This window comes from Chiloscyllium plagiosum, unplaced genomic scaffold (assembly GCF_037043375.1).
Source record: "Chiloscyllium plagiosum isolate Xiang-an unplaced genomic scaffold, Cpla_swu_hap1 HiC_scaffold_31, whole genome shotgun sequence".
Lineage (NCBI taxonomy): Eukaryota > Metazoa > Chordata > Chondrichthyes > Orectolobiformes > Hemiscylliidae > Chiloscyllium > Chiloscyllium plagiosum.
In genome coordinates, this window is record NW_028270169.1 from 15,618,188 (window position 1) to 15,634,528 (window position 16,341).

General features: G+C 44.7%; 1 protein-coding gene across 3 annotated transcripts in view; it reads left to right on the forward strand.

The window, feature by feature from the left end:
• The window catches only part of nlk2 (nemo-like kinase, type 2), a 186,258-nt gene that overhangs the window by 86,531 nt on the left and 83,386 nt on the right, over positions 1 to 16,341 (forward strand). For all 3 annotated transcript variants that reach the window (XM_087977283.1, XM_087977281.1, XM_087977282.1), the window contains one exon: positions 10,582 to 10,711. In XM_087977283.1, the coding sequence (XP_087833409.1) occupies positions 10,582 to 10,711 (130 nt within the window). The remainder of the gene's footprint in view (positions 1 to 10,581; positions 10,712 to 16,341) is intronic.

Here is a 16,341-nt window from a genome sequence, read left to right on the forward strand (position 1 = left end):
GGTTCCTCTAGATACACTTACGCTTCCAAACAAATTCAAGAACATAATCTTCCTGCGATTTTGAATGGACCTCTTTAATTTTTTAATATTATCTCTCTCTCTACACCACCTCGGTAGCTGTAATATTGCATATCCTTCACATTGTTCTGTTACCCTAATGCACTTACATGCTTTACAGGCAGGATTCTGGATTAGAGTGGAGCTGGAAAAGCACAGCAGTTCAGGCAGTATCTGAGGAGCAGGAAAATCGACATTTTGGACAAAAGCCCTTCATCAGGAATAGAGGCAGAGTGCCTGAAGGGTGGAGAGATAAATGAGAGGAGGGTGGGGGTGGGGAGAAAGTAGCATAAAGTACAATAGGTGAGTGGGGGTGGGGATGAAGGTGATAGGTCAGAGAGGAGGATGGAGTGGAAAGGAAGATAGGCAGGTAGGGCAAGTCATGGGGACAGTGTTGACTGGAAGTTTGGAACTGGGGTCAGGTGAGGGAAGGGGGAATGAGGAAACTGGTGAAGTCCACATTGATGCCCTGGGTTGAAGTGTTCCGAGGTGGAAGGTGAGGTGTTCTTCCTCCAGGCGTCAGGTGGTGAGGGAGTGGCGGTGAAGGAGGCCCAGGACCTCCATGTCCTCTACTGAGTGAGAGGGGGATTTGAAATGTTGGGCCACAGGGTGGTGTGGTTGATTGGTGCGGGTGTCCCGGAGATGTTCCCTAAAGCGCTCTGCTGGGAGGCGTCCAGTCTCCACAATGTAGAGGAGACCACATCGGGAGCAACGGATACAATAAATTATATTGGTGGATGTGCAGGTAAAACTTTGGATGTGGAAGGCTCCTTTGGGGCCTTGGATGAAGGTGAGGGAGGAGGTGTGGACGCAGGTTTTGCAATTCCTGCGGTGGCAGGAGGGGAGGGTGGGTTGTTGGGGAGCGTAGACCTGACCAGGTATCACGGAGGGAACGGTCATTGCGGAAGGCGGAAAGGGGTGGGAAGGGAAATATATCCCTGGTGGTGGGGTCCATTTGGAGGTGGTGGAAATGTCGTCTGATGATTTGGTTTATGCGAACATTGGTAGGGTGGAAGGTAAGCACGGGGGTGGTGGTGGTGGTGGTTCTGTCCTTGTTACGGTTGGAGGGGTGAGGGCGGAGGTGCGTGATGTGGATGAGATGCATTGGAGGACCTCTTTAATCACGGGGGAAGGGAAATTGCGGTCTCTAAAGAAGGAGGCCATCTGGTGTGTTCTGTGGTGCAACTGGTCCTCCTGGGAACAGATACGGCAGAGGAATTGGGAATACGGGATGGCATTTTTGCAGGAGGTAGGGTGGGAAGAGGTGTAATCCAGGTAGCTTTGGGAGTCGGTGGGTTTGTAAAAAAGAAAAAAAAAATGTCGGTGTCAAATCGGTCGCCATTAATGGAGATTGAGAGGTCCAGGAAGGGGAGGGGGGTGTCAGAAATGTTCCAGGTAAATTTAAGGTCCGGGTGGAATGTGTTGGTGAAGTTGATGAATTGCTCAACCACCTCACGGGAGCACGAGGTGGCGCTAATGCAGTCATCAGTGTAGCGGAGGAAGAGGTGGGGAGTGGGTCCGGTGTAACTACAGAAGATGGACTGTTCTACGTCGCCAACAAAGAGACTGGCATAGCTGGGGCCCATACGGGTGCCCATGGCTACCCCTTTGGTCTGGAGGAAGTGGGAGGATTCGAAGGAGAAATTGTTAATGGTGAGGACCAGTTCGGCCAAACGAATGAGCGTGTTGGTGGAAGGATACTGTTGGGGACGTCTGGAGAGGAGGAAACGGAGGGCTTGGAGGCCCTGTTCATGGCGGATGGAGGTGTAGAGGGATTGGATATCCATGGTGAAGATGAGGCATTGGGGGCTGGGAAAACAGAAGTCTTGGAGGAGGTGAAGGGCATGAGTGGTGTCCCAAACATATATGGGGAATTCCTGGACTAGGGAGGATAGGACAGTGTCGAGGTAGGTAGAGAGGAGTTCAATGGGGCGTGAGCAGCATGCTGAGACAATGGGTCGGCCAGGCTGGTCAGGCTTGTGGATCTTGGGAAGGAGGTAGAACTGGGCAGTGCAGGGTTCCCGGACTGAGGTTGGAAGCTGTGGGTGGGAGATCTCCTGAGGTGATGAGGTTCTGTATGGTCTGGGAGATGGTTTGGTGATAGGGGGTGGGGTCATGGTCGAGGGGGCAGTAGGAGGGGGTGTCCTCGAGTTGGCATCTGGCATCAGCAGTATAGAGGTCAGTGCGCCAGACTACCACTGCACCCTCTTTATCTGTTGGCTTAATGGTGAGGTCGGGATTGGAGCAGATGGAGTGGAGGGCAGCGTGTTGTGGCGGTGAGATGGGAGTGGGGTAGACAGGTTGAGGCAGCTAATGTCCCGGCAGCACTTCCGCACTCAGACCCCACCCCTCCAACCGTAACAAGAACAGAACCCTCCGCCCCCCCCCCCCCCCCCCCCCCCCCCCCCCCCCCCCGGTGCTCAACTTCCACCCTACCAACGTTCGTGTAAACCAAATCATCTGACGACATTTCTGCCACCCCCAAACAGGGACATATTTCCCTTCCCACCCCTTTCCGTCTCCCGCAAAGACCGTTCCCTCCGTGACTACCTGGTCAGGTCCACGCACCCCCAACAACCCACCTTCCCGTCCTGGCACCTTCCCCTGCCACTGCAGGAATTTTAAAACCTGCGCCCAGACCACCTCCCTCACCTCCATCCAAGGCCCCAAAGGAGTCTTCCACAACCATCAAAGTTTTACCTGCACATCCACCAATGTCATTTATTGTATCCGCTGCTCCCGATGTAGTCTCCTCTACGTTGGGGAGACTGGACGCCTCCTAGCAGAGGGAACATCTCTGGGACATCTGCACCAATCAACCACCCCGCCCTGTGGCCCAACATTTCAATACCCCCACCCACTCTACCGAGGGCATGCAGGTCCTGGGCTGCCTCCACCACCGCTCCCTCACCACCTGACGCCTGGAGGAAGAACACCTCACCTTCCGCCTCGGAACACTTCAACCCCAGGGCATCAATGTGGACTTCACCAGTTTCCTCATTTCCCCTTCCCCCACCTTGCCCCAGTTCCAAACTTCCAGCTCAACACTGTCCCCATGACTTGTCCTACCTGCCTATCTTCCTTTCCACCTATCCACTCCACCCTCATCCCTGACCTATCACCTTCATCCCCACTCCCACTCACCTATTGTACTCTATGCTACTTTCTCCCCACCCCCACCCTCCTCTCATTTATCTCTCCACCCTTCAGGCACTCTGCCTCTAATCCAAATGAAGGGCTTTTGCCCGAAACTTCGATTTTCTTGCTCCTCGGATGCTGCCTGAACTGCTGTGCCTTTCCAGCACCACTAATCCAGAATCTGGTTTCCAGCACCTGCAGTCATTGTTTTTACCTATGCTTTACAGGCAAATTGTGCTATATAAGGCAACACTTTTTCACTGTACGTCAGTATGCCAATAATAAATCAAATCCAATCAAAGCTCCTGAACACCATTCTCTCCCCCACCCCAACCCCGCACCCCGTATAGTCATTCCAGCTAAAAGTGACAATTTGGGGGTTGGGGGGGTGGGGTGAAAAATCTTTTTTATTCACTCATGGGATTTGGATGGCGCTGGCTGGTCAGCATTTATTGTCCATCCCTAGTTGACCTTGAAGTGCTGGTCAGCTGCCTTCTGGAACCACTGCTGTAGGTTGACCAATAGTGCCCTGAGGGAGGGAATTCCCAGATTCTGACCCATCACCAATGAAGGGATGGAAATGTATTTCCAAGTCAGAATGGTTGGTAGCTTGAAGGGGAACCTGCAGGTGGTAGTGTTCCCATGTATCTGCTACCCTTGTCCTTCTAGAGGAAAAGGTCATGCTTTTGGAAGGAGCTGTCTAAGAATTTTTTGGTACATTTCTGCAGAGCATTTTGTAGGTGGTACATAGTACTGCTGAGCATTGGTGGTATAGGAAGTGGATGGTTGTGGACTTGGTGCCAGTCAAGCGATGTCCTTTGTCCTGCATGGTGTCAAGCTGGATATTGTTGTAGCTGCACTCATCCTGGCAAGTGGGGTGTATTCAATCATACTTCTCACTCGTGCTTTGTAGCTGCTGAATTTTTGGGCAGTCAAGCGATGAGTTCACAGCAGTATTCCCAGTCTTTAACCTGCTCTTATAGCCGCTGTGGTTTTCGTGGCGAGTCCAGTTGAGCTTCTGGTCAATGGTAATCCCAAGGATATTGACAGCAGTGGATTCAGTGATGGTAACACAATTGAATGTCAAGAGGTGGTGGTTAGATCGTCTGTTCTTGGAGATTGTCATTGCCTGGCATTTATGTGGGGTGAATATTACTTGCCAGCCCAAGGCTGGACATTATCCAGATCTTTTATTTGAACGTGGGCTACTTTAGTATCTGAGGAGTCTTAAAAATACAATCAGCAAACATCTCCACTTCTATCCATCTGCTTCCACCCAGTTTTGGACAAGGGGAGGTATCAAAACCCACCATGCTAAAATGAGTATTAATGCTTTTAAAGTTACCTTGTCCCCTTGCAGTGGCAACTTTTAATGGGGGAAGTAAAGCTATACTGCGGTGCCGGCAGAATTTAAAGTATATCATTGAGCATGTTGGAGAGTAAATGCTAGGTAATCCAACAATGGACCGTACCTTCTGTCACTGAATAGATTATAATAGTATTTGATAACTGCCTGATTGTGCATTTTTTTTTGTGTGTGTGGCAGGATATTTGGGCAATTGGGTGGCACGGTGATTAGCACTGCTGCCTCAGCGCCAGAGACCGGGTTCAGTTCCTGCCTCAGGCAACTGTCTGTGGGGAGTTTGCACATTCTCCCTGTGTCTGCGTGGGTTTCCTCCGGGTGCTCCGGTTTCCTCCCACAGTCCAAAAATGTGCAGGCAAGGTGAATTGGCCATGCTAAATTGCCCATAGTGTTAGGTGAAGGGGATGGAAGGGAATGGGTCTGGGTGGGTTGCTCTTCGGAGGGTAGGTGTGGACTTGTTGGGCTGAAGGGCCTGTTTCCATACTAAGTAATCTAATCTAATCTACATTGTTGGACAAATGCAAGCATTGCAATTACACTCAAACATTAGGTACAGCTAATTTTGAAGTACAGGTCCTCCACATTAGACCTGGGTTATTGTCCAGGCCTGTAGCCTTTGATATATCTCGTTGGCTTGATCTTTTCTTGACATCAGTGAATCAAATTGACTGAAAGCTTGTGATTCTGGTGACTTCAGTGAAGTAGAGATGGATTGTCCTCAAGGCTGAAAATAGCAATCAGCTTTGTCGTTTGTACTGATATGCTGGGCTGTGAGACCATTTAAGGAAAAGAATGTTCAAGAAGCTGCCTCTTCTCTTTAATTATTCTAATCATCCTCCACCATTTACGACTAATGTGACAGAGCTTTTACTTGATCTGCTTCTGTCTCTTGTCTGGAACTGGAAAAATTCCTCTTTTGCTTCCAATTTCCACTTTCCACTGCTCTCCTGCCTTCCCTCCTTCACCTTGTCTTTCTGCCCTTTTCCTAGATTCCACTATTTCCATTTACAAGGTGTTTAATAGTCCCTAATCCCACAGACTCCCTCAGCTGCATGAGTGACACTTCCTGTTCGGACTCCATTTCATCTTCCCAATTTCTTTATCTCCGTTGCAACTGTTCCAATGACGCTATCTTCCATAGCAGCACTTCCGGTGTATTTCCTTTCTTTTTTCCTGAACCAAGCATTTCTCCTTAGTTGTGAATAAGAGCTCTAAACAGTGTCCAATCTTTTACGAAGTTCAGCTTTTGCCCCTTCACATCCTATGACCACAATCAGTTACCCTTTTCATAATTTTCCACTACCCTAGTCTTCACATTCAAAAAACTATCTTTTGTCATCATCACAACACTTTTCATCCCTGTCTACATTCTGGACTGTTTCCTCTGAAATCTACTCCACTCCTCACCCCCAACACATATGCTCCCCTCCCCCTTGTTTTGCCACTATAATAACTCTTACTGCCCTGACAAGATTCTGGCAATAATACTGAAGACTTGTGCTCCAGAACTGCCACTCTTACAGCCAAGTTGGTCTAGTGCAGTTATGACACCTGCATCTACCTGACAATGTGGAAAATTGTCGAGGTATATCCTGTACAAAAAAAGGGACAAATCCAACACAACCAATTACCACCCCATCAGGGTATTTTCGATATCAGCAAAGTGATGGAAGGTGTCACCAACAGTGCTATCAAGCAGCATCTGCTCAGCAATAAGATGCTCACTGACACCAAGTTCAGGTTCTGTCAGAGCCACTTATTCCTGGTTTATACATGGACAGAAAAGAGGTGATATTCCCAAAGTGAGGTGAATGAAACAAAGGCAAGAATTCAACAGTTCTAGAAGGTTACAAGGGAGCCCAGAAGGAACTGAAGACTGGACTTAGAGCTAGAAGGGGGCATGGAAAAGCTTTCACGGGTAGGATTGAGGAAAACCCTAGGGCATTCTAAACTTATGAGGAACAAGAGGATAGCAAGGGTGAGGGTAGAGCCAATCAAGGATAGTGGAGGGAACTTGTGGACGGAAATTGTGGACGTAGTTGGAAGAGGTAGAGGAAGTCCTTAATGAATACTTTGCTTCAGTATCCACTACTGAGAGGGACCTTGACGTTTGTGAGGACAGCATGAAACAGGTTGTTGATAGATGATGTACTAAAAAGTTTGAAAAACATGAGCATAGGTAAGTCCCCTGGGCCAGATGGGATATACTCAAGGTTTCTAAAGGAAGTGAGGGAAGAGATTGCTGTGCCTTTGCGATCTTTGTATGTTCACTGTCCACTGGAGTAGTGCCAGATGATTGGAAGTTGGCAAATGTTATTCCCTTGTTCAAGAAAGGGTTTAGGGATAATCCTGGAAATTACAAACCAGTCAGTCTTACGTCTATGTTGGGCAAAGTATTGGAGAGGATTCTGAGACAGGATTTATAATTACTTGGAAAACCATAGTTTGATTAGAAATCGTCAGGGTTTGTGAGGAGCAGGTCTTGCCTCGCAAGCCTCATTGAATTAATTGAGGATATGACAAAGCACATTGAAGGTAGAACAGTGGATGTGGTGTACATGGATATTAGCAAGGCATTTGATTAAGTTTCCTATGGTAGACTCATTCAAAACGTAAGGAGGCACAGGATACAGGGAAATTTGGCTGTCTGGATACACAACTAGCTGGCCCATAGAAGCCAGAGGGTGGTAGTAGATGGAAAGTTTTCAGCCTGGAACACTGTGACCAGTGGTGTTCTGCAGGGATCTGCTCTGGGACCTCTGCTGTGATCCCTGTGGAACACTGCCGGTCACAGGCTTCCAGTCAGGAAAAGCAACCTTCCAACATTACTGTCTCCTGCCGTTAAGCCAATTGTATATCCAGTTGGCAAACTCACCCTAAGTCCCATGTGGAGAGAGTGAGGACTGCAGATGCTGGAGATCAGAGTTGAAAAGTGGGGCACTGGAAAAGCACAGCAGGTCAGGTAGCATCCAAGGAACAAGAGAATTGACATTTTGGGCATAAGCCCTTCAGGAATGTCATGAAGGGCTTGTGCCCAAAACATAGACTCTCCTCTTCTTTTTCCAGCACTACACTTTTTGACTGAATCCCATGTGACCTAACTTTACTAATTAGTCTACCATGCAGAACCTTGTCAAAGGCTTTACTAAAATCCAAATAAACAATGTCTACTGCTCTGCCTTCAATCTCTTGATTTCCTCAAAAAAAACCCTCAAGTTTGAGAAACATTATTTTCCTCAATCAGGAATGGGCTGATGAAGGACTTTTGTCTGAGATGTCGATTTTCCTGCTCCTCGTATGCTGCTGGACCTGCTGTGCTTTTCCAGCACCACTTTCATCTTAGAAGGATATGGGCCAAGTGCTGGCAAATAGGCCTAGATTAGGTTAGGATATCTGGCCAGAATGGATAGTCGGACTGAAGGGTCTGTTTCCGTGCTGTACATCTTTGACTCTAAGTGGACAGGTTAGGTCAGGGAGGCACTGGACGTGGGATAAGATTGTGGATGGAGACATCGTGAAGCTGGTGAAGTCAATATTGAGGCCATTCGGCTATAAGGTGAAATGTCAGGTATTATTCCTCCAGTTTACTTTTGGCCTCACTCTGACAGTGGAAGGGACCAGGGGATGTCGCTAGGGAGTAGGAATTAAAATGAATGGCAACAAAAATGTTGGGTTGTTGATGAGTGCAGGTGCTCCACAAGTCAATCCCCGAGTCTGCGTTTGGTTTCCCTGATGTAGAGGAGACCACATCGAGAGCAATGGGTCCAATAGATCAGGTTGGATAAAGTTCATGTGAATCTCTGCTAGATCTGGATGGATTGTTTGGGGCCTTGGACAGAGGTGAGAGGAGGTGAAGGAGTAGGTGTTACACCTCTTGCAGTTGCTGGGAAAGATACAGCGTATGGTGGAGAAGTTGGTGGGAGTGTAGAGTTGACGAACGAGTTACAGAATGAACAGTCCCTGCTGAAAACTGACAGGTTGGGAAGGAAATACCTTCTTGATGGGGTCTGTAGGTGGTGAAAATGTCTGAGAATGATGCATTGGATTCTGAGGTGGGTGGGATCTTATGTGAGGGCCAAGGGGACTCTATCCTTGTTTGAGGGCAGAAGCGCAGGTAATGGGGTGGAGGGCATCTACACTACATAAAGTGGGAGGTTATCTGGGATGTCCTGGACTAGAATGACAACTCCTGGGTAGAGATGAAGGAATTGAGGTGTATGGGATAGCATTTTTGGAGGATGGTGGGTCAGAGAAGGTGTAGTCCAAGTGTAGGAGCCAGTGGGTTTGAAATGGATGTCAGTGATGAATGGGTTTCCGGAGATGGAGACTGAGATGTCATGGAAGAGGAGGGAGGTGTTAGATATGGTCCAGGTGAATTTGAGGGTTAGGGAAGTTGATTAACTGCTTGAGCTCCTCATGGGAGCAAAAGGCAGCACTAATGCTGTCATCAAAATAGTAGAGAGATGAGGGATGATGCTGGTGTAGTTGTGGCAGAGCAGGCATAGCTTGAGCCCATGCAAGTCTCTGATCGTTAGTAATTAGCACTTTGTTCCCTTGTTCATCTTTGAATTTGTATTATCCATGGGATTTTGAGTGCTTTTGTTGTTGTTCCATTTCCTCCCTCGTTTGAAGCAAATTGCTCAGAGACACGGTATAGTTTTACCTCCTTCATCTTTATTCCGGGTCCTGGAGGGAGAGAGAATGATTACCTGTGTGCACAGAGACACGAGTTCACGGTCTTCTCTGGAATTGCAGTTTTGTAATGATTTTATATAGTCACGTTACAGTGAGGAGCATCCTGATAAGGCAACATACATATTGATTGGATGACCTTCACAATCAGCGAGCATCAACAGTAAAGATTAAGCCATCTGCTGTTACACAATGTTCTTAACCTTAACCTTAACTGGGTTTACACAATGAATACTTTTCACCTTGTTGATCTGATATTACATATGGAATGCTTCCAATATTGTTAAATGGCTCTACATAATGAATGCTTTTCCACCTTGTTAACCCATTACCCTTGCCTCCAGCACCCCATTGTTAACTGCAAGTTCTTATCTGATCTGAGTCATGCTCAGCTGAAACTCTTTTCACAAAACTCAAAACTTAACTCTTTCCCAACCTGCTCATTACCCGATACACATTCTCATTGTTTCATTAAATGTTGATTCTAGTAGTCTGTCCAGTTCAGTCTGAACCTAATTTCGTACCATTGGATACAATTGAGTGTCTTGCCAAGCCATTTCAGAAAGCAGATATATCGACCACTTTGCATGAGTATGGAGTTCCCCGTAATGACAGTAAATGTCATTTCTTAAAGGACTAGTGAATCACTTTGAATTTTTAACAGTCTGGATATCAATCTTGGAGTCGACTGGTGGCAATTTCTGGTAGTTGAAACTGATAGTTGTCCTGTTAAAATATTTTGTCACATTTTGACTTTATTTCATTGCAGGTAAGACCTTCTAATGACACTTTGTGTCTGATAGCTACATCTAGTTTTTTATTGCAATTGTCAATATAAAAACATGAAACTTTGGAGCAAATATGGAATAAGTAATGGAGTCATTATGCAACAGCAGTGACTTTGCTTATGTAGATGATCTGGAATATTTAATGGCTGCCTGAATTACTGCAGCAGAATAATAACACCAGCTCAGCCAGATTCTATCCAGTGAGCTTGAGTAATTGTTACGTGCTCGGTTAATGCTATTCTGGTCATTGTCGATATGACATACTATTCAGTAAAATGCACTCAGTAGTGCTACCACTTTATTCTTCAAGTTGGTGACCGTTGTAAAACCAGTACAAACTCCAAAGAGACTCTGACATCGTTGGTAGTTAGAATCTTATTTGATAGAATAAGTACAGAAAGTGAGATGAAGGTGATGAAAAAAATAAGTTTACATTCATCTTTGCTTGTCAATACAGTGGTGTTAATAACTTTAGTGCGATTAAGATAGATATTGGTTCTGTGCCTTCAAGGTAATTTATATAATTCATATTTTCCAATCCAGGTCAGTGACGGATCCTAGGGATGGAAAGAGAGTTGCACTCAAAAAGATGCCCAACGTCTTCCAGAATCTAGTTTCCTGCAAGAGGGTCTTCCGTGAGCTGAAGATGCTCTGCTTTTTCAAACATGATAATGTAAGTGAATTTAAAAATGAATACTAATGGGGTGGGGGAAAACAATTGTGAAAATGTATTCCATGCATTGGATTGATTTGTTCAGAATCATTTAAGTAGCAAGTCTTTGATATCCATTTTGAAATGATTGAACAGCCAAATACTTTTTTTTTTTTAAAAATTGGGTACGTGTTCTTTTATTTTTTTTAATGATTAGGTGCATCGTTGATTGCCAATGTATGCATTATTTAGTTACATGCAAAAACCAAACTGTGATCCACATCTATTTCTCATTGCAGTCAGGGAAGCTCTATTAATTCTGTGCACTTCCTTTTGAATTTTGTCTTTTTACTCCATAGACTAGGTTTTAAACAGCTAGAAGATCAAAATGTAATTTTTCAGCTAACAATTCATTTGTTTTTATTGTGATTTTTGTCCAGGTTTATCATGTAGCCATAAAAAGCAAAAATGTTAGGATTGGCAGCATTTGTGGAAAGAAACTTAATCTTGCTGGTCAATGATTTGTTATCAGTGTAATCATGTTTATTTTCTGTGGTATTGATGCCTTTTTAAATTCAATTAATCAAAATTAAAGATTGTTTGTAGGTACAAAAAAGACCATGTCTGATTACATGTAAGATTGCAATTTTTGAGAAGGTTTGTAGTTGTTTGCCTGTCTGTCGGATGTAGTGTTTAAGTCCTTGCAGGGTATTCATTTTGCTGGTTGTTGGCATAGGAGAACTGCAGACCAGTGTCTACAGGAAAGCAACACACAGGCCAGATATTTAACTACAGAAGCAATCATCTCAACACCCAAAAACGGAGCTGCATCAGGACATTATTTAAACGGGCCACAACACACTGCAGTATCCAGGAACTATGAGCAGCAGAGAAAAATACTTGTACAGCGTATTCAAGAACAGCAGGTACCCGATTAAACACAGTCCGCCGATTCTTAACAAACACAAACAAATAAACTCAGTACGCCCAGAAGCTCTAACCACACGACCATACGTCAAAGATATCTCCGATGACTACCAGACTACTCCAACTCCTTGGCATCATGGTAGCCCACAGACCTACCACCACACTGAAACAGCTATTGATGAAACTAAAGGACCCTATACCGACAACCAGCCAAACCAATGTCATTTACAAAATACCCTGCAAGGACTGTAACAAACACTACATCAGACAGATAGGTAGAAAACTAGCCACCAGGATACACAAACACCAACTAGCCACCAAAAGACGTGGTGCACTATCACTAGAATCCTTACATACATATGAAGGAGGACATCACTTTAACTGGGGCAACACATCCATCCTAGGACAGGCTAAACAGAGACACGCACGGGAATTCCTAGAGGCCTGGCATTCAAACCGGAACTCCATCAATAAACACATCAATTTGGACCCCATTACCAACCTCTGAGAAAAAGAACCAGAAATGATATCACCCACCGTAAGAGACTCAGACACAAAGCAGGACAGAACACCAGCGCTTCACCGGATGTTACCTAGCATGGTGACGAAATGTCTGAAAACAAACCTTCCAGCTCAGCAAGCAAACTTAGAACATGTAAGATTGCTCTGCATTGCATGAATAAGGATCCTTAACACCACACTGAATCTTCTGTGAAAACCATTCTCTCTTCTAGCACCTGTTACCTTTTGTTGTCTAAAAGAAATGCAAAAGTGAAAGATTTATGCTTGGAGTTTTGGTCTTTAGTCCGTTGCACTCGAAAGTGAATGGCTGAAGTCATTCTTTGAGAATGTTGAAAGTGAAAGTTGTTGAAATCAACCAAAATAAAGTTTATTTCATCAATATTCTTTTATTTATTTGTTGTAGGGGTTACTACTGACAAGGCATTTTAATGTTTTCTTAGTTACTCGAAGGATAATGGACTTCTTTCCTTGAGCATTGGTGATTACCTTTTATGGTGGACAGCATTCCAATGATAGGGAGTTCCGGGATTTTCAAACATCTAAGAAAGAACAAATATTTGAGCATGGTGTTCCCATAACATTACTACTGTTGTCATTCATTGGTGGAGTTCATAGGGATAAGAGGTGCATCAATTAGTGAAATGCTAAAATGCAGCTTGTAGATTATACGTAATGATTTCAGTCATGTAAATTAGTCATGCAGTGATTTCAGTCATGTAAATGCATGTGCGATGAATGTTAACCTCAAAAATATTGTAAGAGACAGTGAGGACTGCAGAGGCTTGTGGACCAGGGGGCGGAGAGATAAATGGGAGGGTTATGGGGATGGTGGGAGCCAAGGTGCAAATGTAGCTGAGAATGCACTAGGTAGATGAAGGTGGGGGAGAAGGTGGGTCAGAGAGGAGGGTGGAGCGGCTTATGCTCAAAATGTCGATTATCCTGCTCCTCGGATGCTGGCTGACCTGCTGTGCTTTTCCAACACCATACTCTCGGCACTTGTACTTGTGTAGGAAATAGAAGAAATTTACTAAGGGGATGTTGAGGCAACTATAGCTGATGAGGGAAGTCAGGAACAGCCATAAAAGCAAAAGAAAATACATAGTGTGGTGAATATTAGTAGGAAGCCTTTTAAAACCAGAGGACAACTGAAAAAGGAGGGTAGGCAAGATGACATATAAGAGTAATCTAGCTAATAAAAAAATTGCAGGTGTTCTATTCAGATGTATAAAAGGCAACATTGAGTATTGGATCACTGGAAAATGAGCCTGGAGAGGTAGTAATAGGAACAAAGACATGGTGGAAGAAATGAATAAGTAATTTGCATCAGTTTTCACAGTGGAAAACAGCAACATAACAAACATTCAAGTGAGTCAGGGAATAGAGGTGAGTATAGTGGCCATCACGAAGGAGATGGCGCTGTGAAAACTGAAATGTCTGTCTGGTCCAAGTGGTTTATCTGCCTTCAGTCTACATCCCAGAATTTTGATGGAGATAGCTGTGGAGATCTTAGAGGCACAGGTGATCTTTTAGGAATCACTAGAATCAGGGAGGGTTCCAGAGGACTGGAAAATAGCTCCTATGACAGCCATGTGTAAGAAGGAAGGGAGGAAAACGAAAGGAAATTATTTAATCTGGTTAGCCTGATCTCGGTTGTAAATATTTTAGAGTTCATGATTAAGGATGCAATTGTGGAGTACTTGGAAGTGCATGGTAAAATAAGGCTGAGTCAGCATGACTTCATCAAGATGAGATCGTTCCTGACAAATCTTTGTCTAACTTGTTTGTTACCTTTTCAAAGAAAGCAATGGATGTGATCTATTTTGATTTCCAGAAGGCCTTTGACAAGGTTCTGCACAGGACGCTGCTAAATAAGGTGGAGCTCATGGTATTAGGGGCAGGGTACTAGCATGAAGAGGAATGGTTGACTGACATAAGGCAGTGTGTGGGGGCAAAGGAGTCTTTTTCAGGATGGCAGCCGGTGACTACTGGAGTTCTGCGAGGTTGTGTTGAGACCACAACTATTCACATTGTATATTAACAATTTGGACAAAGGAACGGAGGGAATTGTTGCTATGTTTGCAGATGACACAAAGATGGGGGAGCAAGTAGTGTTGAGGAAGTGGGGAGGATGGAGAAGGATGTGAACAGGCAAAGAAGCGACATGTGGAATATAATGTGGGAAAGTGTGAAGTCATGCTCTTTTGTTTGGAAGAATGGAATCATGGTCCATTTTCTAAATGAGGAAAGACTTTGTAAATCTGAAGCATAAAAGCATCCTGAACTGGGACTCTGGAGGTTAAAATGCAAACTCATTTGGCTGTTAGGCATGCAAATACAATGTTAGCCTTCATCTCTTTGGTGCACTTTTCTCCACTTCACCCGATAGAGGCTGTGCTCCGAAAGCTTGTAAATTCAAATAGACCTGTTGGACTATAATCTGACTTTGTTCACCTCAGTCCAACACTGGCATCTCCACATCTCAACATTCATTTCCAGAGGGCTAGAATAGAAGAGCAGAAAAGTAACCGCTGAGGCTATGTAAGGTTCTGGTCAGACTCCATTTGGAATATTGTGAGCAGGTTTGGACCTCATATCTAAGGAAGGAATTGCTGCTTTTGGATGGGGTCCAGAGAAGGTTAGTAAGAATAATGCCAGGAATAAAGGGTTTGTCATATGAGGAACAGTTCTAGACCTGTACTCAATGAAGTTTAGAAGGAGGAGGGGATCTGATTGTATCCTGAGGGTATCCTGTGTTTCAGAGGCCTGGATAGTGTTATGACACAAGTAAGCCCCTCTGCTTAATTTAAACCAGCAACACACATGATATATCCTATGCAGTAGTCTGCGAAAATTTGAGAAGCCAAAAACTATCCTAAAGTCACTATTTAAAGTAAAATTTCACTGCCCTGTCTTGACTCTTGAGATTTGTGCACCTGAACTCCAAGGTCCTTCTTTTCTGCTGCACTCCTTAAGGGCCTACCATTCACCATGAAACTCCTACCTTGATTTGATGTTCCAAAATGCAAGACCTCACACTTATCTATATTAAACTCCATTTGCCATTTTTCAGCCCATTTCCCCAGCTGATCAAGGTCCTGCTGCAATTTCTGATAATCTTCACAGTTCACGATACCCCCTATTTTAGTGCCATCTGCAAACTTACTAATCATGCCTTGTACGTTCTCATCCAAATCATTGATATAGATAACAAACAGCAATGGGTCCAGCACTGAACCCTGAAGTGCCACTAATCACAGGCCTCCAGTCCAACAAGCATCCTTCCACTACTACCCTCTGCTTCCTACCAAGAAGGTAATTGTGCATCCAATTTGCCAGGTCCCCCTGGATTCCAAACGATCTAACCTTCTAGAGTAGTCTGCCATGTGGAACCTTATCAAAGGCCTTACTGAATCCACATAGACTACATCTACCGCCCTGCCCTCAGCAACGTTCCTGGTCACTTTATTAAAGAACGCTAACAAATTTGAGACATGATCTCCCATGCATAAAGCCATGCTGACTATTCCTAATCAAGCCCTGTCTTTCCAAATGCATGTATATCTTATCCCTCAGAATCTTCTCAAGTAACTTATCTACCACAGATGTTAGGCTTAACTGGTCTATAGTTCCCAGGTTTTGCTTTGCAGCTGTTGAATAGGGCACAATATTTGCTACCGTCCAGTCTTCTAGGACTAATGATGCAAAAATATCAGCCAGGGCCCACTCATTTTCTTCAGCCTCTTCATGTTCTTGGATATAATCTGGTCAGGACCAGGAGATTTATCCACCGTCATACATTCTAATACATCCAACACTATTTCTACTGTAAAGTCTCCAAGATACGACCACTAACCGCCCAAAGTTCCTGAGTTGTCTTGTCTTTGTCCACTGTAAACACAGGAGAAGCAGTCATTGAGGGCCTTGCCTACCTCCTGCAATTCTACACATGTCCACTTTAGCCCTTGAGGGGTCCTATTCTCTCTAGTTCTTTTTCTTTAATATACTTAAAGAACCTCTTTGGATTCACCCTAATCTTCTCAGCCGAGGCTATTCTGTGCCCCCTTTTTGCCTTCCTGATTTCCTCTTTCAGTAAACTTCTGTTTCCCCTGTATACCTTCAAGGATTCCTTTGATCCCAGCTGCCTGTACCTGAGCCAGACCCCTCTTTTTCTGGTCAAAACCTCAATGGTTTTTGCAAAAAGC